The 25,005-nt window shown below is 35.6% G+C and overlaps 1 protein-coding gene across 5 annotated transcripts in view; it reads left to right on the top strand.

Annotated features, from left to right (window-relative positions):
• The window catches only part of SYT1 (synaptotagmin 1), a 605,736-nt gene that overhangs the window by 351,099 nt on the left and 229,632 nt on the right, over nt 1-25,005 (top strand). For all 5 annotated transcript variants that reach the window (XM_033221176.1, XM_033221179.1, XM_033221177.1 and 2 more), the window contains one exon: nt 10,583-10,765. In XM_033221176.1, the coding sequence (XP_033077067.1) occupies nt 10,600-10,765 (166 nt within the window). In that variant the 5' untranslated portion in view covers nt 10,583-10,599. The remainder of the gene's footprint in view (nt 1-10,582; nt 10,766-25,005) is intronic.

Genomic DNA, 25,005 nt, shown 5'->3' with positions numbered 1-25,005 from the left:
ACAGTCTTCCTTCCATGTACAGTTAGGAATGCAGAGTGAAGAGTTACTGACAAAATTCATCGCTTCTGGCAATAAATTCAAATGATCCAGAAACTAACAAGACTAGTGACTCCACACAGTAGGTTTTGTTTCTCACAATACTTTCTTGATTATAAGGTGCAGATACTTAGATCATCATCAAGTGTTAGTATTTGTGGGATACTACATACTGAAACTCAGATCGAGGTGAAAACCAGGCCAACGGAAGTGGAGTAATGCAAGGATGATATAACACAGTGATCACAGATGTGAGCCCTGGGATCAGATAGCCATACTGGAATCCTGGCTTCACCACTTATTAACTCTGTGACCATGAGTATGTTTATTTTTTTCTCTATGCCTTAGTTTCTTCAAAGGTTTTCATAGTTTAAATTTCTAGGGAATGATTCTTACTGGCCTAACTGACCTTTTCATGCTAAACAGTGTCATTGGCCTCAGTCCAATGAGCTGCCCTTGAATCAGGTACACATTCCTCCTTAAATTTGCTGTGACTATGCTGTAGGGGGTGGTCACACAATGTGCACGAGCTCGTTTCCACCTTTAGAGCTGTGAGAACAATTTTACTGAAAAGGAGCTATCGATGGGCACACACTGGATTTCATACTTTGAGTACATCTCCCACCCACCACCTTTAGGATCAAGGGTTAGATCCATCTCTCCTCAGAGAAAACAAAGTTTTTTCTTTGTTTTAATTTGATTTGATTTTAGGTTCCAGGATACATGTGCAGAACATGCAGGTTTGTTACATAGGTAAACGTGTGCCATGGTGGTTTAATGCACCCATCAACCCATCACCTAGGTATTAAGCCCCTCATGCATTAGCTGTTTGTCCTGATGCTCTCCCTGCCGCACTGACAAGCCCCGATGTGTGGTTCCCCTCCCTGTGTCCATGTGTACTCATTGTCCAGCTCCCACTTATGAGTGAGAACATGCAGTGAAAAACAAAGCTTGAAAAACGAAAAAAAAAAAAAGATATAGAGATGTTAAACCAGTTGGGCCAGCTTGGAAATAAATCTAGAAAAATAAAAATGACACTTTTTGACACAGGATGTTATTATGATTTTTAAACAATGAAAATTAGGGTTAGATGGGAAAACAGCTGAATTCTTGATATAATATAATATAAAGTCTCCTTCCACCTTTAAGAAAGATGGCTTCTGAGCTTTTGCTCAGCTTGAAGAGACAGGGTTGGTGGGGAACGAACACTGAAGAATCTAGCAAACTAAATTGCCTTACATAAGAAAAAGACAAGAAAGAATTCTCATTAACAATATGAAATTTGCAAGTTGGTAAGTCAGTTTTCCAACCTCTAGAAGTAGGATTAACTAGCTACTCAAACAGTTTAACCCCTGGTTTTTTAACAGAAACATTTTCCTTTTAAGCTATTTGTTCATTTTGAGAAACTTACAGCTGCATCTCTCTGCACTTATCCTATTGAGCCCAAATTTCCTAATTCCTGGTCCTATTTGCTACTTCTTCATGCTTTCCCACCTGCTTCCCGGAAATCAGAGTCATGTTCCCAATTACCTAACTATGTCAAGAAGATAACTATGAGTTGTAATTTACCACTACTGGTTTCAGGAGATGCCATTGTGGGGCCATATTTGAGTTTCCATAATGGGAGGAAGGGTCAGCAAGCAGAAATTCATGGGCTGTTCTAATGGTGTGAATTTGATATCTTATTCTCCTGTTCTCCAACTCCACACAAAGCATAAAGCTCACTAAATTCTCATTACTTACATCAAGTCTTTAGTACATGATAAGTGAGACCTAACTGAAAATGATTGTTGTTCCACCATTAGGGAAAAACAATAATCAAAGAAAGAAAAGAAAAAGTTAAGACCAAGGAGAGGTTATAAGAGAAAATGGAGACTGGAGCATTTTGATCAGAGCAAGAAGAGAGGCAGACAGGAGAGAGGAATATGAGAAGGAAAGCCAATAGGGCTTCAGAAGCTGCGGAGAAGTTCTGAAGAAGGAAGAGAGAAGACATATAGCACCTTCTATAGAGCCAGAAACCAGGGGGAACAGAGATGTTTAAAGGGAATTCTTAGGAAAGACAGCTGGTGAGCATACAATATTTCCTTCTTACATTCTTCCAAAGACACCTTCAGCATAACACCTCTACACACCTCTTCAATGTTTGTATTGTGGGATTTGTGACAACGGGTAAGAATGTTTGTTCTATTCTTAAAGTAAACCTAAGAAGGCCCAGTTATATTCAATTTGCAAAAGCACTATGAGAAATACTTCCTGGCAGGCACACACTTTAAAAAATTCTCCCTACACTTCTGAGGAAATTTTTGTGACTTGTTAAATGGGTAAAATCTGGAGGCAACTAGATCCATTTTGGGAAAAAGGGAAGAAGAATCCAGACACCTGTATGTTTTAGGTTAGCCAGACTGCTGTGCTTCCAGTTGTTCCAAGGTCTGAAAAACAACCTTTCATCAGTAGTCCTTTCTTTGGAACTACTGCCGTATAAGTCAGCTCCCCTCCATAGTGACAGCGCTGTACAGTCTCTTGCTTCCCTCTTACTTCCCTCAAGAGAAATTATGTTTGAACTAGAGAGAAGATACACCTCAAGCCTGACATTCAGACATCTGCAAACTTGTGGAAAATTTTGATATGCTGCTAGACTTTACTTAACTGCCTAAGGATCTTTGGATTTGGAAAGAATTTAAATGAAAGTTTTGACAGTGGTTCATTTTTTTTTCCAAAAACATTTCAGAGTAGGTGTTATAGGTCAGATTCCCTGGGAACCTGCTCTCAATCAGAGGTAGTTTACTAGGAAATGTTTTCCATGTAAGAAACTGAAGGAAGCAGATGTACAGAAGGGGAGATGCTTGCTGAACTGATATGCCATGACAACAAGCTTTAGCTGATCCTACGGTGTCCTTCAGAGATGAACTAAATCAAGACCAGCATCCACCACTCATTGCGTGAAGGCTATTCCTGGGTAAGGGGGCTTAACCCTCAGCAAGGCAGCTGCTTTTGGTCAAGGGCAATTTCTTTGGAGTGACTCCTTGACTGTGAGCAATCAGCAGGCAGCACTTCTAGAAGCTGAGGGAAGAGGCTGAAATCCTTATTCTTGAGAGCCATGGGGCATAGGAAGAAGTGAATAGACGTGGCCCTCACTTATGGATTCTACCTATACCCACAGCAGATCAAGGGAAACTTGGATGGAATAAAATCACTACATTCTGCCCTTTGCCTCAAAATATACTCTAACACCTTCCATAATATCTCCCAGATTCTTTTTAATAATTATTCTAAGAGTTAGTTTCAATATGGGACTTTTCTGCTTTAGAAGACTTTTTTTAGTAATATTTTTTGACCTTCTCCTGTATGTGATTTAATTTTGCATGCTATTGTTATAAAATACAATACTTAAATAGAGATGGAAGTAATGTTTTGTCTAAAAATCATGATGCTCTTACAGCATAGTAGACTATCTTACTATGTAATCTGAGAAATCTATATTAATTTGTAGATCTAGAGATAGGTATAATTAAAGTCCTATTAAGAAGAATAATTATAAGGGGACAGAGGGAAGTTGTCATAGCAACCAAAGTCCTGATTTTCCTCATTTTATACCACAAAACTATAAACTATTTTTCATATCTCATATTTTTTTCATTTTTCATAACTTATTGGTGTACAGGTGGTATTTGATTACACGAGTAAGTTCCTTAGTGGTGATTTGTGAGATTTGGATGCACCCATCGCCCAAGCAGTATACTTTGCACCATATTTGTAGTCTATCTCTCACCCCTCTCCCACTTTTCCCAAGTCCCCAAAGTTCGTTGAATCATTCTTATGCCTTTACGTCCTCATAGCTTAGCTCCCACATATCAGTGAGAACATACAATGTTTGATCTTCCATTCATGAGTTACTTCACTTAGAATCATAGTCTCCAATCTCATCCAGGTTGTTGCAAGTGCCATTAACCCATTCCTTTTCGTGGCTGGGTAGTATTCCATCATATAAATATGCCGCAGTTTCTTTATCCACTTGTTGATTGATGGGCATTTGGGTTTGTTCCATGATTTTGCAATTGCAAATTGTGCTGCTATAAACATGCTTGTGCAACTATCTTTTTCATATAATGACTTCTTTTCCTCTGGAAAGGTACCCAGTAACGAGATTGCTGGATCAAATTCTAGTTCTAACAAAAGTATAAACTTTAATGATACCTTCATAGCTTTTCTACGTTGTATTTTAACCAGTGGCCATTTTACATATTTGCTAAATATGTAGCTGCATCATTCATTCTTGAGATTTAGCTTCTGAATTACATTTTAAAGTTGTTGGGTTTTTTTGTTTGTTTGTTTGTTTTGAAAATCTGGCATTAGGAAATTAAACCTCTTCTGCAAGATCCAGTTTTCCCCAGAATAAAAGTTTTAAAGATTTTTTTTTCTTTTTATAATTTAAAATAATTCAGGTTTGCAATATATTGAGAATGTAGAAATATAGGGGAAAAGTGGATATTCTTCCACAAGGGCTAACACTTTTTAATGCATCTTTCCAGCCTCTTCTCTGCAAAAGATTTTTTAAAGAAAAATTGGACACTTTATATACTGTCTCATAATTTGTGTTTTTACCTAACACTCCCATGTATTTCCAGGTTTATAGATGGCTACCTTTTAGATAATTTGTATAACATCATTTTATAGATCATTATAATTAAGAGGTCTCTTTGTTGGATAATTTCTTCTTCTAATATTGTATTCTAATGTTATTAGAATACAATGTATTCTAATACTTCTAATATTGTAAATAATGTTACTACAAACATCCTTATATTAAATTGCTTTTATATCCATTTAAGATTAATTTTTATTGAGAATTCCTAGAAGAAAAATGACCCTTTCTAAAGCTTTCGATATGTTCTGTTAGTTTGGTATCTATAAAGTATCCTAATAATCTAGTCTCCTTCCTAATTGCCCAGTTTCTTGTACACTCACCTTCACTATCTATATTTAGTCAGATTTATAAATGAATGTCTTCTCACTGTTATTTTAATTTTCAGTTCTTTATTTGTGAAATTAAATTTTTTAATTTTAGTTTTTGTTAGGAGGGAGACGAGTTTGTATTTCTTTCTTTGAGAATTGTTTGTACTGCTATTTACAATAGCAAAGACTTGCAACCAACCCAAATGCCCATCAATGATAGAGTGGATAAAGAAAATGTGGCACATATACACTATGGAATACTATGCAGCCATAAAAAAAGAATGAGTTCATGTCCTTTGCAGGGACATGGATGGAGCTGGAAACCATCATTCTCAGCAAACTAATACAGGAACAGAAATTCAAACACTGCATGTTCTCACTCGTAAGTGGGAGTTGAACAATGAGAACACATGGATATAGGGAGGGAAACATCACACACCAGAGCCTGTCAGGGGTGGGAGGCAAGGGGAGGGAGAGCATTAGGACAAATACCTAATGCATGCGGTGCTTAAAACCACCATAGCGCATGTATACCTATGTAACAAACCTACACGTTCTGCACATGTATCCCAGAACTTAAAGTAAAATTAAAAAAAAAAAAAGAAAATTGCTTGTGCTGGACTTTCTTTTAGAAGATAATTTAATTTTCTATTCAATAATATTTTTCTTGATAATTTAATTTTCTATTCAATAATATTTTTCTTGATAATTTAATTTTCTATTCAATAATATTTTTCTTGGTATATTTCAGGATGCTGAATTCCACTTTAACAAACTAAATGCCTGTGCCTCTAAAATTAAGCACTATGTTTCCTTTTAGTAAGATGACTTGTGTCTTCCATTTACTAGCAAATAGATTCAAAAGAAAATCATAAATACTTCTTCAGTACTGATTTAATTGTTTAATGATGCTTAAATGTTATTAGTAGAGTAGACCAGTAGAAGGAACCTTGGATCAGGCTAAATCTGTGTAGGACCAATCACTTAGTCCTGGGGAAGCCGCACTCCAGTTACTTCTGTAAAATAAGATTGAGTTACTTTTCAGGGTTGTGATAGGAATTGAGAATTTTCTCCCTAAGTATCAACAACAGTATTTTGGCACAAAGTAGGTGCCTAATAAATGGGATCATTAGTTAGTATTAGCTCCTTTTGATGTTATTTTATATTAATATGTCCTTTATTTTAGTGATTTTTCAAATTACAGGTCTCAAATCATGAGTGGATTGTGAAACTAATGTACACAACTTTAAGATACAACTAGAATTTTTTAGTGATAAAGAACAGAGTAGAATTGAATATATCCAAGTATTTCACAGAAGTGTTTTTATGTGAAATTTCTCTTCAGTATATAATATCTAGGCAGACAGAGTGTGTATACTGGATGACATTGTAAAATAACCTCCTACTATGAGTTGTATCCAAAAACTCCTTCAAAAAACAGGATTATGTTAGATACTTATCTCATAGTTTCCAAGTCTCCTGATACTACAGTGGCTAAGACACCTTGGTTCAAATCCCAACTCCATTAATTACTACTGTATGACTTTAACTGTCTGTGTTTTACTGTATAACCTCCTATGACTTAATTTCCTCACCTATGAAATTGGTGATAATTATTAATGGGAATAATATGAAAACTGCTATATGCTTTAATATGTTTAAACCGCTTAGCAGGTGCTCAATAACTGTTAGCTTATTTTATGAAGACTAAGTAGAATATCTTTTTTTCTGAATAAGCAAACTGTGTACGTGAAAGAATATAAAGTCATCAGGCTGGGAGCCATGGCTCATGCCTGTAATCCCAGAACTTTAGGAGGCAGAAGCAGGCAGACCACTTGAGGTCAGGAGTTTGAGATCAGCCTGGCCAACATGGTGAAACTCCATCTCTACTGAAAATACAAAAATTAGCCAGGTGTGTTAGTGGGTGACTGTAATACTGACTACTCAGGAGGCTGAGGCAGAATTGCTTGAAGCCAAGAGATGGAAGTTGCAGTGAGTAGAGATTGTGCCACTGCACTCCAGCCTGGGCTACAGAGCAATACCCTGTCTCAAAAAAATAAAAAATAAAAAATGAAGTCATCACATTAGCCAGGACTGAATAATCAACTAATTTTATCATCCACAAAATGATGCCTCCTGATAAGCATTTTATTTCCATAAATGTGAATTTTCAAGAACCAAGTAACTATTCTTAGGTTTCCTATTTACAAACAGCATTATCTCTCAAGATATGAAGAAATAAAAATAAAACACTAAGCAATCCCTTAGTCTTTCTTTGTCAATATATTAGATCCTCAATTACCCACTACATTTTTGTATTTTATGATTTTTTTTAAATTTCACAGTGGTATGCACTAAGTAAAAAGAACTTTGTCTATATTTCTTACAATTTTTTTATTAAAAAAATAAGAAACAATAGGGATAATATCATTGGCTGGTAAGAGTTAAAAGCTTATAGCTCTTACTTTTTTGATGAACACCTTCCACGGATATTTTATGTCTATAGAGGATTGGTTTGGAAATTATAGAAACATTCTTTGCTTCCTTAAAAAAAAAAAAGAAGCTGGGTAACTTTAAGAACATTTTCTAAATGTTGGCCCCATTTAGCAAAAGTCTTATTGTTCCTATAGTCTTTTATGTCTTTCAAACTATATGTAGAAATTTTTTATGTACAAGTATAAGCTGGAGTAAAATGAAAACTATTTAACAACTCAAGAAGTGAAGGAGGATCCAGCTATCAGTACACACAAAGCCTAGAAACAACTGTGTAGCCACTTGGAGGTAGCAGCTGAACATCAGTCTGAATGACCAGCAACAATATCCCACCTCTAGAACTGGACAAAAATTATGCAGAAACATAGTTGAGCAATATACCTTTAATGTAATGATGGAGCTATTATACTTAGTTATTTTCATTTAACTCAATCATTTCCTTTAAATTCTACAGTAAGCCATAATTCCTCAAATATCTTCAACTATCCTGTACAGAGATAAGTAATAATGTGTGTCACATCCGGTGTTTCTCACAGCAAAGGAACAAATTAATTTTTTGAATACGTACATAATAGTGTGTGTGTGTGTGTGTGTGTGTGTGTGTGTGTGTACAATTTTAGTCTGACTGACTCAATGAAATACAAAAGTTAGGACATCATCAGCATCAACAGTTTCACCCAAATTGTATCAACAGAGCAAACAATACTTCAAAGTTTTCCAGGGAGATGGGCTCCTAAACTGAACAAAATCAGATAATCAGGAAAAGCTTCTGGAATGTGACTTGAGTTGGAAACAAAAAGTTTCCACATTTCTGGGAGGCCAAGTGCTATTAGAGATGGATGGATAGATCAATTGAGCAATCAATTGATTGAGCCACTGGTAGTTTGTTCCATTGATCCACTAATATGCCAGTGGATCAATGGAACAATGGATCAATGGAACCAACTAATATGCCAGACACTATGCTAAATTTTTTGCGTAAATTATTTCATACTCATAAAATCCTTACAGATTTGGTCTGGTTATCCTCATTTTACAAATGAAGAAACTGAAAAACAAGATCTGAGCCGATATCTGTCCAATTCTACCCTTTAGGGTTATATTAGTAGCTAGTAATGGAAAATTAAAAACTTAAAAAAGAGAACGAGACTAGGTGTGGTGGCTCACACCTGTAATCCGAATACTTGAGAAGGCTGAGACCAGTAGGATCACATGAGCCCAGGAGCTCAAGGCTGCAGTGAGCTATGATCTCGCCAGTGCTCTCCAGCCTAACAACAGAGCAAGACCCTATCTCATAAAAGAGAAAGAGAGAACTAGTCAATTATAAAATAAAAATTCTTATCTATGTGTAGATGTTAGCCTCAGCCATGATCTCCTGGAAGTAGATCCAAAATCTCTGAATTTTGATTAAGATTTTAATAAAACTCTTAGGCATCTGACATTATTCTATTTTCAATTGTACTTTCACTAAATATGTAAGTATGCATAACTAACTCACACATCATTTGAATTTCTTTTCTTTCCTTTTTTTTTTTTTTTTTTTTTTTGAGAGTTTCACTCTTATAGCCCAAGATGGAGTGCAGTGGCACAATCTTGGCTCACTGCAACCTCCGCCTCCTGGGTTCAACCGATTCTCCTGCCTCAGCCTCTCGAATAGCTGGGATTACAGGTGCCCACCACCACACCCAGCTAATTTTTATATTTTAGTAGAGATGAGGTTTCTTCATGTTGGTCAGGCTGGTCTCGAACTCCTGACCTCAAGTGATCTGCCTGCCTCAGCCTCCCAAAGTGCTGGGATTACAGGAGTCAGCCATCACGCCCAGACTAAATTTCAATTTTTAAAAAATCTTGTTTGCTGGTTATCTCCATGACTTTGCAAATTAAAAGTTTTTATAAGTTCATCTACTTTCCTGTTGAGAACATGAAATGAATCCTGTCCAGGCCTCTTTACTTCTCTATTTCTGCCCCAAATCATGACATTCTTTCCTCAGAAAGTCTGAAATCTTAAGTCGTGCAGGAGAATTACAAAGTCCGGAATATTTTTAGATTGGAGAACATACGTTCATTTCTACTCTCTTAGAATACCTTCCTTACATTTGTACCTTCACGTGTTCTAAGAAAAATTTTGGAAGGGCAGGTTTTAGTTCTTCATATTTCTGAAGGTAGATAAATTATGAAGTCAAATGCCTTGTTAAAGTTTAGGTAGCTAGTGAACAGGATGAGAACTAATGTCTTCTGAATTCACAGCTAAGATGTTTTTATTGATTACTTTATTAATTATTTTGGCATATTTGGGAGGTAAACAAATACTTTGAACAATTGAATGAATTAATAAAATAAAATATTCTAATTAAATAAGCTAAATAAAGTAAAATAACTAAACTTATAAGTTGTGTTTCATTAGCAGCACCTTGATGTATATAATCAACCATGCCACATTTATAGTGACTTAAAAAAATTACCCAACAAGACAAGAAAATTATTGATCAAAGTATTGTTTACAATAAATGTCATAAAAGTGACTGAGGTGAAAACTTACCATCAATAAATAAGATTCAAGAACCAATTACTGTAATACATTCATAACATCTTAGAGTATCAATATGATGAATAATATTACTTATAACCATTTTTAAAGTCACTAGCATTTTGAATGCATGTTATTTATCAACATTTCCAATACAAATATTTTATCTCTTTTTTTCCTTTTAGAAAACACAAAATATTTAAAGTATAGAGCATGTATTTTGTCAAGAATTGTTTCATACACGTTTTGGTAAGATATGGTTTAAAAGTTAAATCTACACAGCAAATAATTGGCTATATAGATAACTAATAGATTTGACAGTATACGCGGTATTGTTGGAATAGGATACTATTGAGTAACTATGTCTGGTCTTTACCTTCTGGGGAAGAGCTCTTCACTCTCTGTGTTTCCATAAATATTTCATGAACCAACACAAAGCGATATGCTAATAATGGACTATTTACCCAGTGAGCAGGTGCCACCTCTGATGTTGTTTCATCTCTGGGATGCCTTTGATGTGGGAGCAGTTAAGCCATTTTGAATTGTTCTGTCTTTGCTTCCCTCCCCTCACAGCTTCACCTGAACCTAAAATGGTGAGCGAGAGTCACCATGAGGCCCTGGCAGCCCCACCGGTCACCACTGTCGCGACTGTTCTGCCAAGCAATGCCACAGAGCCAGCCAGTCCTGGAGAAGGAAAGGAAGATGCCTTTTCTAAGCTGAAGGAGAAGTTTATGAATGAGTTGCATAAAATTCCATGTGAGTATTCTATATTAGTACTTGGGTAAAAATAAGTGGTTGAAAAACACCCCATCCATTGGAAAGAAAGCAGAACTCCTTTTAATATACTATAAATTTACACTTAATTTATTATTATGGGAATGATAGTATCCCGATATAAAATGAAATATTCTTGGAAATGGAATATTATTTTTGTCTTTAAATATACTTCATAAATGAAAATCCAGTTTATAAAAAATGTCTGCAGCTTGTATTTAATATAGGTAGGTTCTTTTCTTCGATGTCTGTTTCTCTCAAGAATATTAATGTTTATGGGTTCTGTTGTATTTATTTTGGATTTGCATTTATGAAATTATTTCATTGCAAAGACTGTTTCTGAACAGTAGTCAAGGTTTGCTTTCTCAATATCGTAAGTTTGATTTTCTGTCACTCATTTGTCATCATTTAAAAATCTTATTGTTATTTTTTAAAGTTTCTTTATTGTCATTTAAAAAAAACCGGACCTACGTTTATTTGGATAAGTATAGTACTAAGTCTAATCAGTGACATTTAATTTTTTAATTTTATTTTTACATTGACAGATAAAATCATACTGTTGTACAACATGGTAGCTATCATTAATAATATATCTATGATGTATTCCAGAAAAATATTAAGAGAATGAATATAAAGTGTTCTCACAACAAAAATAACTATGTGAGATTATGCATATGTCAATTAAAGGATTTATTTATTCCACAAGGTATCAAAATATGTTGCAGACAGTAAACATCATGTTGTACAAAAGATCTCTCAAACTTATTTCTCCTCTCTAACTGAAATGTATTCTTAGACCAACATCTCTCCCCAATGCCACCTCCCCTCAATCACCACAGCCACTGGTAACCACCATTCTACTCTCTACTTCTATGAGATCAACTTTTTTAGATTTCACATATTAGTGAGATCATGTAGTATTTGTGTTTCTGTGCCTGGATTATTTCACTTAACAATGTTCACCAGGCTCATTCATGTTGTCACGAATGCCAGGATTTCATTTTTTATAGCTGAATGGTATCTCTCAAGTGGATGTACCACAATCCATTCATCCACTGATAGACACTTGGGTTGATTCTATATCTTGGCTATTGTGAAAAATGCTGCAACAAACATGGGAGTACAGATATCTGTTTGTCACATTGATTCCATTTATTTGGATACATACTTGGTAGTAGGATTGCTGGATCATATGGTAGTTCTAGTTTTAATTTTTTTTTTTTTTTTTTTTTTTGAGACAGAGTCTCGCTCTGTCGCCCAGGCTGGAGTGCAGTGGCCGGATCTCAGCTCACTGCAAGCTCCGCCTCCCGGGTTTACCCCATTCTCCTGCCTCAGCCTCCGGAGTAGCTGGGACTACAGGCGCCCGCCACCTCGCCCGGCTAGATTTTTTTTTGGTATTTTTTAGTAGAGACGGGGTTTCACCGTGTTAGCCAGGATGGTCTCAATCTCCTGACATCGTGATCCGCCCGTCTCGGCCTCCCAAAGTGCTGGGATTACAGGCTTGAGCCACCGCTCCCGGCCTCTAGTTTTAATTTTTAAAGAAACCTCCATACTATTTTCCATAGTGGTTGTACTAATTTACATCCCCACCAACAGTATGCAGGGGTTCTCTTTTCTCCATATCCTTGTCAACACTTATATCTGATTTTTTGATACCAGCCATTCTAATAGGGTTGAGTTGATATTTCATTGTGACTTTAATTTGCATTGCCTTAATAATTAGTGGTATTGAGCGTTTTTTTCATATTTCTGTTGACCATTTAAATGTCTTCTTTTGAGAAATGTCTAGTCAGGTCGTTTGTCCTTCTTTTGATTGGGTTATTTGTTTTCTTGCTGTTTGAGGTCCTTATATATTTTGGATATTAACCCCTTATCAGGTGTATAGTTTGCAAATATTTTTTCCCCTTCTGTAGATTGTCCCTTTATTTTGTTGATTGTTTCCTCTCCTGTGCAGAAGCTATTGAATTTGATATAATCCCATTCATCTGTTTGCTTTTATTAACGGTGAGCCCCATATCCAAAAAGTTATTGCCAAGACCATATCATAAAGCTTTTATCCTGTGTTTTATTCTAGATTCATAATTTTGAATCCTATATTTAAATCTTTAATTCATTTTAGTTGATTTTTGTATATGTTGTGAGATATAGTTTCATTCTTATGCATGTGGATATCCAGTTTTCCCAACACCATTTACTAAAGAGACTACTCTTTCTCTATTGTGGGTTTTTTGCTCTTTTGTTGAAAGTGAGTTGGCAGTAAATGTGTAGATTTCTTTCTGAGTTCTCTATTCTGTTTCACTGTCTATGTGTCTGTTTTCATGCTTGTACCATGCTGTTCTGGTTACTATAGCTCTATAGTATAAGACTATAACCCTGTAGCATATTTTGAATTCAGTTAGTGTGATACCTCCAGAAATGTTATTTTTGCTCAAGATTACTTTGGCTATTTAGGGATTTGTGTGGTTCCATACAAATTTTAAGATTGTTTTTTCTATTTCTGTGAAGAATGTAATTGATATTTTGTAGTACCTTTGTCTGGCATTGCTATCAGGGCTTTGCTGGCTTTGTAAAATGAGTTTGGAAGTATTCCTTCTTCCATTTTTGGAAGAGTTGGAGAAGAAATGGTATTAGTTCTTCAAGTGTTTCATAGAGATTAGCAGTGAAAATATAAGATCTTCACTTAGGGAGACTTTTTACTACTGATTCAATCATTTTGCTCATTACTGATCTATTAAGATATTATATTTCTTTGTAATTCAATCTTGGTAGGTTGTATGTATCAGGGAATGTATCCATGTTTTCTTGGTTATCCAATTTGTTGGTACATAATTGTTCATAAGAGTCCCATGAGCCTTTGTATTTCTATTGTATCAGTTGCAATATCTCCTTTTTTGTTTCTTATTTATTTGAGTGTTCTCTCTTTTTTCTCTTAGTTAGTCTTGCTAAAGATTTGTCCATTTTGTTTAACTTTTCAAAAACCCAGTTTTGTTTATCTCAGTTTTGTTGATCTTTTCTGTTGTTTCTGTAGTCTCTATTTCATTTCTTTCTGCTCTGATCTTTATTGTTTCCTTCTTTTACTAAATTTAAGCTTAGTTTGTCTTTGTTTTTCTAATTTCTTGAGGTTCAACATTAGGCTATTTATATAAGATTTTTCTTCTTTTTGTGAAATAGACATTTATTTCTGTAAAATTCCCTCTTAGAATTGCTTTTGCTGTATACCATAGGTTTTGCTATATTGTGTTTCTTTTCCATTTGTCTAAAGAAATATTTTTTGTCTCCAGAAATGTTTGTTTCCTTGTTAATTTCTTCAGTGACCCATTATTTATTCAAGAGTATGTTGTTTAATTTCCATTATTTGTGCATTTTTCCTAAAGTCCCTTCTGTTTTTGATTTCTAGTTTTATATCATTGTGATCAGAAAAAATAATAACTTAATATGGTTTTAATCTTCTTAAATTTATTAAGACTTGTTTTGTGGCCTTACATATGATCTGTTCTGGGGAATGTTTCATGTGCAGTTGAGAAGAATGTGTATTCTGTAGCTGTTGGACAGAATAATCTGTATATGTCTGTTGGGTTGATTAGATGCAGATTATAGTTTAGGTGATGTTTCCCTACTGATTTCCTGTCTGGATGATCTGTCCATTGCTGAAAATGGGGTATTAAGTCACTGTTGTTGTACTACAGTTGATCTCTCCCTTCAGGTCTATTAATATTTGCTTTATACATTTAGGTGCTCCAATGTTAGGTGCATATATGTTTGCAGTTATTATATTCTCTTGCTGAATTTTGACCATTTTATAATCATTATATATATTTTATGATCATTTTATATCATTATATAATTACCTTTATTTCTTTTTACAACTTTCACCTTTTATTGTATTTGATCTGATACACATATAGTTATCCATGCTCTGTTTTGGTTTTCATTTGCGTTAGATATCTTTTTTTATTCCTTTATTCTGTATGTCCTTACAGGTGAAGTGTAGGCAACATTTAGTTGAATCTTTTTAAAATCCATTCAGTCACTCTATGCCTTTTGATTGGAGAATTTAACCTACTTACATTCAAAGTAATTATCAATAGTTACTACTGCCATATTATTAATTGTTTTCTAGTTATTTTGTACATTGTTTATTCCTCTCTTTTCTCTCATACTGTCTTCTCTTGTGGGGAAGGGAATGATTTTTCTCTAGTGGTATGTCTGATTACTTGCTTTTCAGTTTTTGTATATCAACTAGAGGTTTCTTCTATGTGGTTACCATGAGATTTTCAAAACACATCTATAGTTATAACAGGTTATTTTAAGCTGATAACAAATTGACTTTGATCATGAAAAAACCTCTACAATTTCACTCCTCCACTGTCCACATTTTAAATTTTTGATGTCAAAATTTACATATTTTATATTACATATTCCTTTAAAAATTATTGCAGCTATTACTATTTTTAATTGCTTTGTTTTTTGGCCTTCATACCACAGTTATAAGTAATTGACACACCAGGATTACAGTGTCATAGTATTCTGCATTTGGCTGTGTACTTACTTTTACCAGCAAGTTTTATACTTTTAAATGTTTTTGTGTTAATCATTAGCAATTTTTTTTTCAGCTTGAAGAACTCCCCTTAGTATTTTTATAAGACAGGCCTGGTGGTAATGAACTCCCACAAGTTTTGTTTGTCTAGGAAAGCCTTTATCTCTCCTTTATTTCTGAAGGATAGCTTTGCTGGGTACACTATTCTCTGTTGGCAGTTTTTTTCTTCAGCATGTTTTATAATATTCCACTCTCTCCTGGCCTATAAAATTTCTGTTGAAAAGTCGGCTGCTGGATGTATTGGAACTCCCTTATATATTTTCTCTTGCTGCTCTCAGGATCCTCTTTTTGGTCTTTGATCTTTGACAATTTGAGTATATGTCTTGGGGTAGTCTTATTTGGAATAAATTTAATTGGAGACCTTTGATTTTTGTGTATCTGTATATTTACATCTTTCTCCAGGTTTAAGAAATTTTCCACTACCATTTATTTATTTATTTATTTACTTATTTATTTATTTATTATAAATCCCATGAGCTTTCTTCATTTCTTCTCATTCTTTTTTCTTCTCTATTTTTAAATAGCCTGTCTTCAAAATTAAAGATTATTTCTTCTGTTTGACCAGTTCTGCTGTTAATACCCTCTACTGCATTTTTTTCTTTCATTATATTTTTCTCAACTGCACTTTTCATTTCATTCGTTGTATTTTTTAGCTCCAAGGATACTTTTTTATTATTTAAACCTCTATTAAATGTCTTATTCTGGTGTCATATTATTTTCTCATTTTGTTTTCTTGAAGTTCACTGAGCTTCCTTAGTTATTTGGAATTATTTGTCAGGCATTTTCTACCTCTCCATTGATTTACAGTCAGTGACTTGCACCTTATTTTTTTCCTTTGGTGATATGTTTGCCTGACTCCTTGATCTTTATGATCATGTATCAATGTCTGTGCATTTGAAAAAATAGGCACTTACTTCAGTCTTCACAGTCTTCATAGACAGGCTTTGTCTGGGAAAGTCCTGCAGCAGGGTATAGTGCTGGAGTGCATCAGAAGCCCAGGGCAGTTGCAGCCAGCATGGCATTGCCAGAACCTGGGGCTCACTGTGGCAGGTGAAGCACTGGAGTGGGCAAGAAGCCTGGGGCAGATGCAAATGGAAGGACACTAAGGTACTCTAGCAGCCTGATGCAGCTGAAGTCAGTGCAGTGCTGCCAGAAGCCTAGGGCCCACTATAGCAGGTATGGCACTGGGGCAGACCAAAGCCTGGGACAGCTGTGGCCAGCGTGGCACTTTCAGAATCTCAGGGCAATTATGGCCATAAGAGTACTGCCAGAAGCCTGAGGTCCACGATAGCAAGCACAGTACTGGGACAGCTGAAGCCAAGGACCACTAATGCTGCCTGCTGCTGAGGGCAACCTGAAGCCCAAGAACACTGATACAAACCCAGTGGTGGTACATACCAGATATCGAGTTTGCCATACAAGCCTGAAGCCTGGGGCTATGTGGTCCCTCCTGGCACCAAGGCAAGTTTAGAGGCTCAGTCACCGGTATAGGTCTTGAATTTAAGGCCACGTGGGTCTGCCTGGTACTAAGTTTTACTGCGCAGGTGCAATGCTAGGGTCCAAGGCAAAGTCCTGTGCTCGCTTCCCTCTCTTTCCCCCAAGTCGACAGTATCTCTTTCTGCACCTGTGCTGCCTGAGGCTAGGGAAAGGGTGATGCAGGTGTTGTAGAACTGTTCTTCCTATCTCTCCAATGCATTTTTCTTATTATTATGCCACCACCAGCTACTGTGAGCTTTCATGTGGTTTCCTTAGCTCTTGTGAAGTTATTTTCATGCATGGATAGTTGTTCAAATTTATGATTTTGTGGGGGATGGTATCTGGAGAGTCCTACTCCTCCATCTTGCTCTGCCTCAGTTCCAGTTGCATTTAATTTGAATCTTAAACTACAATTTAGTCTTTTTTCTTCAAGTATGAACACTTACTATGTATAGTCACTTTCCCGAATGCTGAGAACAAATATTTAGCACTCACAGAGCTTGTATTCTAGTGGAGAAAAGAAGTTAGAAATTAATAAAGAGGAAAATATATAGTAATAAATGATGTAAGGAAAAATATAAGAGCGTAAATGTAATCAGGAAGGGGAAAAGCATAAAAAGTTGTTATTTTGGGGATGACCAGGGCTGGTTTCCTTCATAAGGAGACCTGAAAGAAGTGGAGGAGAAGATATCACAAAATCTGGCAAATAGGGCAAAGGCCCTTAGGCAAGAATCTACCTGGAAGAGCAAGAAGCCCAGTGTGCCTTAAGTAGAGTGAACGAGGTGGAGACTGGCAGAAGATGAATTTGAATGTAGCAGAAGCCATGTCATGTGGGGTCTTGTCAATTGTTCTAAAGAACTTAGATTTTACACTGGGTGAAATAAAATGCCTTTTTGAGCAAAAGTGTCCCATGATCTGATTTTGGTGGGTTTTTTTGTTTTATTTTATTTATTATTATTATTATTATTTGAGACAGAGTTTCACTCTTGTTGCCCAGGCTGGAATGCAGTGGCACTATCTGAGCTCACTGCAACCTCCATCTCCTGGGTTCAAGCGATTCTTCTACCTCAGCCTCCCAAGTAGCTGGGATTACAGGCATGCACCACCACGCCCATCTAACTTTTTGTATTTTGAGTAGAGACGGGTTTTCTCCTTGTTGGTCAGGCTGGTCTCGAACTCCCAACCTCAGGTGCTCTGCCTGCCTTGGCCTCCTAAAGTGCTGGGATTACAGGCGTGAACCACTGTGGCAGCCCTGACTTGAGTTTTTTTTAAAAGATTATTCCTGCTACAGGGGGAAAAAAAAGCTGGGGTAGCAGGCTATAGAAAGGCAAGGGCAGAAGAGAAAGCAGGTTGTTGAAATAATCCGGATGAGAGATTTATGACATGTATAAGAGAATTATTCTATAAGGACACTGAAAAACTAAATGAAGCATACAAGGAATCATCTTCTTATTCCTCTTAATTAGCAACTTGTTAATTTGTCTGTCCACTTTTAAGAAATTGGAGTTGATCTAAGACACACACTTAGCACAGTTGTCAGTAATTACCATTCTTAGCAGGAAGACTCGTGAGCCAGTAGAGATGAAGATGGTCCAATACATCAAACACTAGAATGGGAAACACAAAATCTCAGTTCTTGTCATTGCTCTACCGCTGAGTTAATGGACTGATATACAAACTCCAGGTACTTTTGATATAACTTTGAGGTCATAACTACCAGGCATAAGCCAAATACATATATTATGGGTACAAACTTTCACTTAAGGAATATTTTCTCAAAATGTTTACATAGGAGAAATGTGTTTTAGAGGAGCAGAGAAAACAATGAACAACATAAATCAAATTCATATCTTGGCTTTTAACACCATCTTTCTCTCTGGAAGAATAAACAATATGAGACACATGGCAAGGCTGATAACTATAGGATTGAAATGCTCCCCATATACGAGCCTAACTCATTTACCCAGTTCCTTTTGGTCTTTGCCCAATGTTGGCACCTCCCCAACCACACTATTTAAAATTCATCTTACCCCACCTTTGCCAGTATTTCCTGTCCCCCATCCTTGCTTTATTTCCCACCATATTACTTAGCAATATCTGAAATATCATGTATTTTATTATTTGGTTTTAAACTGTTCTAGCTTCTTCCAAAATAATGTAAGCTCTATGAAGGCAATATGTTGGGTCTGTTTTATTTAAGGTTATATCCATGCTGATGCCTGGAACATATGAGGCACTAAATACATATTTGATGAATGGGTGGATTAATGACTACGAATTTAACTTGTATCCTGAGCCACTCCTCTTAGACTTTGAGGCCTTAATATGCTGACAAATTTAAGCATCTTACTAAATCATACATTTTAAATTTCCAACACTTATGAAAGCATCATTTTAATGCTTGACTATGTCATAAACATCGAAAATGCAATTGTTTCTATCTTTGGTCACAACTCCTCTATCTTTTAGCCTTTCTCACTCAGAGCCAGCTATTACTTTATTTTTTCCTCCCTATTCATTAGTAGGAAAGCAATCAGCTGGAAAAAAATTATCTATGAAACTCTCCTTTCTTTTGTTTCTCTTGGGTAATCTCATCTCTTTCCTTCCCAAACCATTGTCTTCGTCCTCTGTCCCTTTATTGGGCACTGGAAATCAGACCAGATAAACAATCTGCTTGTCCATGGAGATTTGCCTTTGACCAGCAACCTAAAATAATAGAATATCAAAGAATCTGAGTACCACCCTTAAAAAATATTATGTTGCTAGCGCTCTCCTTGATTTAATAGGAAGAAAAAAGTAAGATAACTAAAATCTTAAAGTGGTATGGTAAATCAATGTTAGAAAACACTGCATCATAAATAAAAGCCATGCCATTTATTAAAAGTGTGTAATAGTATGTATTTTACACTTTCATTTTAATCCATCATAATTTTTCCTGCCTGTGTAATTGACATTTCTAATAGGATTTATATGCAGAAAGCAATAATAAGCAAAAATAAAACACATCCTTAAAATCAAATTCCTTCAAGAGCATATGTTATATAAAGGTTATCACTTTTGGCTTGGCATAATATACTGTGACGCTAATGACAGGTAGCAAATTAGAATATTAATTGATTTCAGTTTCTGAACTAAATCTTGGCTACCTGGCAGATGTGTTTTTGCAAAATTGATAGCAAACAGCTTTACTCTGTCACTTGAAATTCCCACTTGTAAGAAGAGAGGTGTCACAATGGCAAGGAGTGTGCATGTCATTAGTTGGGTAATCTGCACAGTCCAGCATGAAACATATTCAAACCAAATTGCCTGATGATATCATCCATAATAACACAGGGCTTAAATTTTTTTTTAAAAAAAAGAAGGAAATGGTAAATGCTTAGCATTTTTATCTTTCAATTCATTCTTCACACTGTTATCTAAATGAAGCAGACAAGGTTTTTCAGAATGTTTTTTTTATTTTGCAACTTTGATTTCAATATGACTAGGGCCATGGTTGGTTTGTAAAGCATGAACTCATGTCATCTGAATAGCTGTGATTAAGGCTTTGATATTCATGAGCTTTTTGAAGTAGAGTGTACCTTTCTTTAAGCACAGTAGAAAGTCAAATAGCCAGAACCTGACTCTTAATCCAGAATAAGAGCAAGTGGATTAGGAATAGTTGTATAATTTATGCAGAAGTGTTATGGGATAGACAGTTTAATTCAGAAATTAAAAATACAAGCTCTAGACATAGACTACAAGAGTTCAAACCCTAGCTCCTCTGCATACTGGCTCTGTGACCTTGGGCATCTTAATTAATTTTTCTGACTCTCAGTTTCCTCCTATATAAAATGGGGATGAAAATAATACTCCCATCATAGGGTTGTTTGGTAAAGGTGTCAATGCATGTGAAGTGGTTAGCAGAGTGTCTGGCACTGAATAAGTGCTCTATAAATGGTAGCTATTATTAAACTCAAGCTGTCACTTTAACAAGTCTATTTCTATTTTAGAAAAACCCTCTATTCAGGTCAGTCATCCAAATTGAGAAAATTCCGGAAACTTTGCAGCCAAATACATATGCATTGCATTCTTTAATCCCACTCCAATGATCTCTGTATTAGAGAAGGTAAATTCTCTCTTGGTGTTTCTTATTTCGTCCTCTCTCTCTCTCTCTTTTTTTTTTTTTTTTTTTTTGGTCCTATCTCCCTCCTTCTTTCTCCCTCCTTCATTCCCTGTAGCCTACCACACGTACTCAAGATTCACATATATGAAAATGCCTAGCAAAATTGCATACATCGTAGGTTCTTAAGGAATATCAGTTTTCTTCCTTTATGCTCTAAAAATTTCTCCCCCTACTTTACCTCTCCCATCAAGCTATCATTCTCTCTCCTTCCTTCACATTTCCACCATACTTATTTAAAAACATAATCTGGACACTGACATTTGTTTTATCAACTCCCATTACCAACTCAATTCCTTTCACTCTAATTTCCATCCTTTGCATACTATTAAAATTGTTTTCACTAAAGTCCCCAGATACTTCCCAATGTACAATTATGAGGGTTATTATCAATATTCAGCAGATATTTCTGCATTATTATCACTTTTGGCTTTCATCTACTGAAAACTCTTGACTTCCAGGACCACTCTCCTTTCTTCCTCTTCTTTCCTTCTCTCCTTATTCTCCTTCACTGACTGGTCCTCCTTTTGTTATGATCTTTTCTTCCAATAGATATTAGAGGTCCTTGTTTTCTGGGGTTTCTCTTTTAATCCTATTCCATTTTTATTCTACACGCTCTCCTTGGGCAGTTTCATTCACCCAGCCATTCAAATAAAAAAACCACCCTATTATTCTTGACTCCTTGAGCTATTTTACCACATATTCTGTACCTGCATTCAAGTTATCTGAATTACCCTGAATGCCTCTCAAAACCAGCCAGCACTTCACTACACCAGTGTCTCCCCTCATGATTTTTTGTCTTTCTGAACTCCCCTTCACCAGTAACCCTGATACACTGTTGGTTTTTTGTTTGTTTGTTTTGTTTTGTTTTGTTTTGTTTTGTTTTTTGCCATTCAAGAGCCAGTTCAAGTGTCACCACTTGGATGAGAAGTTCCCTCATTTCCCAAGGCAGAAATATATGAGTCTTCTCCAACCTTTCAGAGCTCTTCATTCAAATCTCTCACTGTTCTGGTTACCTGAGGGTTTCTGCCTTTCTCACTGAAATGTAAATTAGCCAAAGGCAGGACCATTTTCTTACATATCTTTGTATCCCCCACATCTTGAAAGTGTCTGACACCAAAGGCATTAATAAAATCCAGATCTTCTCTTCTCGGCACTGTGTTGGATGAGGACCAGCAAAGCTCTCCTTCCAATATATGGGGCAGCCAAAACAGAGAGGAGGAGCTGTTTCCTTTGAGACTGGGTTAATTACTGCTACAAACAACTATTTAGATATCAAATTACAAAAATTAACATTATATCAAACAATGTGGTCCTTATGCCGTGCTCAGAGAAACTGTGATCTAGAAAGCGGTAGTTTTCAAACCTTTTTAGCCAAGGATTGCTTGTTCAAATGCAGTATTACATAGATACTTAAATGTATAAGGTCTTATTTTATTTCATCATCTTCTTTAGTTTATAATTGTAGCTTAATTTTGGCTCAAAATACAGAAAGTGTGTGTGTGTGTGTGTGTGTGTGGTGTGTGTGTATACTACTGTGTATGTGTGTTTTAAGAGTTATCATTAAAAACAATCCTATGGCAGAAAGTTCACCTAGAGCAGTAGTTTTTGTTTTTTGTTTTGTTTTGTTTTGTTTTGTTTTTTTGAGACAGAGTTTTGCTCTGTCACCCAGGCTGGAGTGCAGTGGCACAATCCCGGCTCACTGCAACCTCCGCCTCCCGGGTTCAAGCGATTCTCCGCCTTAGCCTCCCAAGTAACTGGGATTTCAGACACTCACCAACATGCCCGGCTAATTTTTTGTATTTTTAGTAGAGACAGGGTTTCATCATGTTGGCCAGGCTGGTCTCAAACTCCTGACCTCGGGTGATCCACTTGCCTCAGCCTCCCAAAGTGCTGGAACTACAGGCGTGAGCCATCACGCCCAGCAGAGCAGTAGTTCTTAATAGAGATGGTACTGCTCCTACAACATAGTGTAAATATTTTGGGGTCATTTTCAGTATATTAAAAAATGGGCATGCAGGAAACTCCTGGCATTTAGAGGGCATGGTCATAGGACCCTACACATCCTGCGAAGTGTGGGACAGTTTCACAAAATGAAGAATTGTTCTGAATCCCACACAAATCTCAAAAGCCCCATAGGACATACATATAGATGGAAACCCTTTCTGTAATTATCTGAACCTAAAGCTATTTTCCATATAAACACAAAGTGTTTTTGCATGGCTCTCATATATGAATACATGGAATAGTCTAGTTTGTATTCTAATGTCCACCTAGCCTTTAATCTCTGATTTTCTTCTGATTTTTAAAAATTCTTCTGATTGCCTTCTCTAAATCTAAACATCCTTTTTAGTATTACATAGTTTCAAGCATTTGCTTATTTCATTGTGTCTTATTGTATAGCTGCATCTGAAGATTTTTGTATTGAAATAGAATTGTTTAAATAAATTACTGTCTTATTTCTCCATTATATTATAGCTGACACATTTTATTAATTTTAAAATTATATATGTAGGTATGTGACATTCTTATTTACACTTAGAGACAGAAAAAAGGAATATTATAAAACATGTGTTACGAACTGGGGTAATACTGATTTTAAAAAACAATGGGCAATAGGACTCTATCAACATTCTCTATCCAAGGTGGAAAACTAACAAAAGTACATTCTACTGATGCCACATTTCAGGAAGGTTGTTTATATGTCTCCTTGGATTTTGTTTTATAAACTAATGTTGAGGGATTTTTATAAACTTCCAAAGCGTAGGTAACACAGAGTAAGAGTAAGCATACAAAGCCACCAAGTAAATTAAAATCACAACTACGTTTCTAAACTTTATTCAGCTACATTCCATTAGCATTTCAAAGATATTAAGCAAACACACCTGAGGAAAATTAGGGGCTTGAATAAGATTTTGGACCTATATCCAAAATAATTCAGGAATTACCTTGCTGAAATACCATACAAATGTACTTTAAAATAGCTTTAACATCTATTTTGTTTTTACCACGTAGCAGATACATTGCAAACTACAAGACTACATTTTCACTAAGCAAAGCCTGACTACAAAAACAAATCTACAGAGACAATAGAATGAGAGAAGCTGGGAGACTGCTGTTTTCTCCTCACTCATGACTATGTAGATCTTTTATTGTATTGCTGATCTGTCAGGTTTGTGCCAGTTTCTATTAAATTGAGGAAAGAGTTTAGAAGCAGAAACCAGAGGGAATTTATGAGATGTATCATTATATTTTTAGTGCTTGGCTTTATTTTTGTTTGTTTTGATTTTCATTTATAAGAATACTGTAATAAAGGGATTTGTACTTGATATCTTCTGAGTCCACGGTTTCCCCAGCCTGTCTTTTAAGTGAACCTAGGTAACTTTGAAATAAAGATTAAGAAAATATTGGCCCATTGAAAGATTTCCTCACTAAGCAACACTTTCATTGACACTGCTGCCCTGGAGAAATTTCAAAACCACTTGAACCCTCTCCTTTTTTCTCTTCTCTTTCAAGCCATTTTCACACATACAAGTTTTTTCTTAAAAACAGCAACAAAAAAAAGGATAATAGTAGGCAACAAATAATAGAAACATATTTGAACTGATAAATATGCCATTTTCTGAAAGTAGTTTATATCTGTCCATAGAAACTCAGAAAAAAGCCAGGATTGAGAGACAATAAGCTATAATTAATTGAGTCATATTGTTCAATACCTTGAAGGTAAAATGTTATTTTAGTGTAAAAATGTAAAAAATTTATTATTTAATGTAAAATGTAAAACATTTATTTTTGTAAGGATTTGGATCAGATGATTTTAAATCTATTAACTATTGCGGTGGATTTAAAACACTGCTGTTATAATCAAGCAAATATTACTACCTAAATTATTTGGTACACTTAGGTAGCCCAATAGTAGTAGCAATTTATCCATAATGCTGTCTTAATCACTCAGAGATTCTTAGACAATATTAGCAACTAACCCAGGTT

The sequence above is a fragment of the Trachypithecus francoisi genome, unplaced genomic scaffold (assembly GCF_009764315.1).
Source record: "Trachypithecus francoisi isolate TF-2019V2 unplaced genomic scaffold, Tfra_2.0 Lachesis_group11, whole genome shotgun sequence".
NCBI lineage: Eukaryota > Metazoa > Chordata > Mammalia > Primates > Cercopithecidae > Trachypithecus > Trachypithecus francoisi.
The sequence above is the reverse complement of the archived record's forward strand: the minus strand, read 5'-3'. Positions and strand labels throughout refer to the sequence as shown.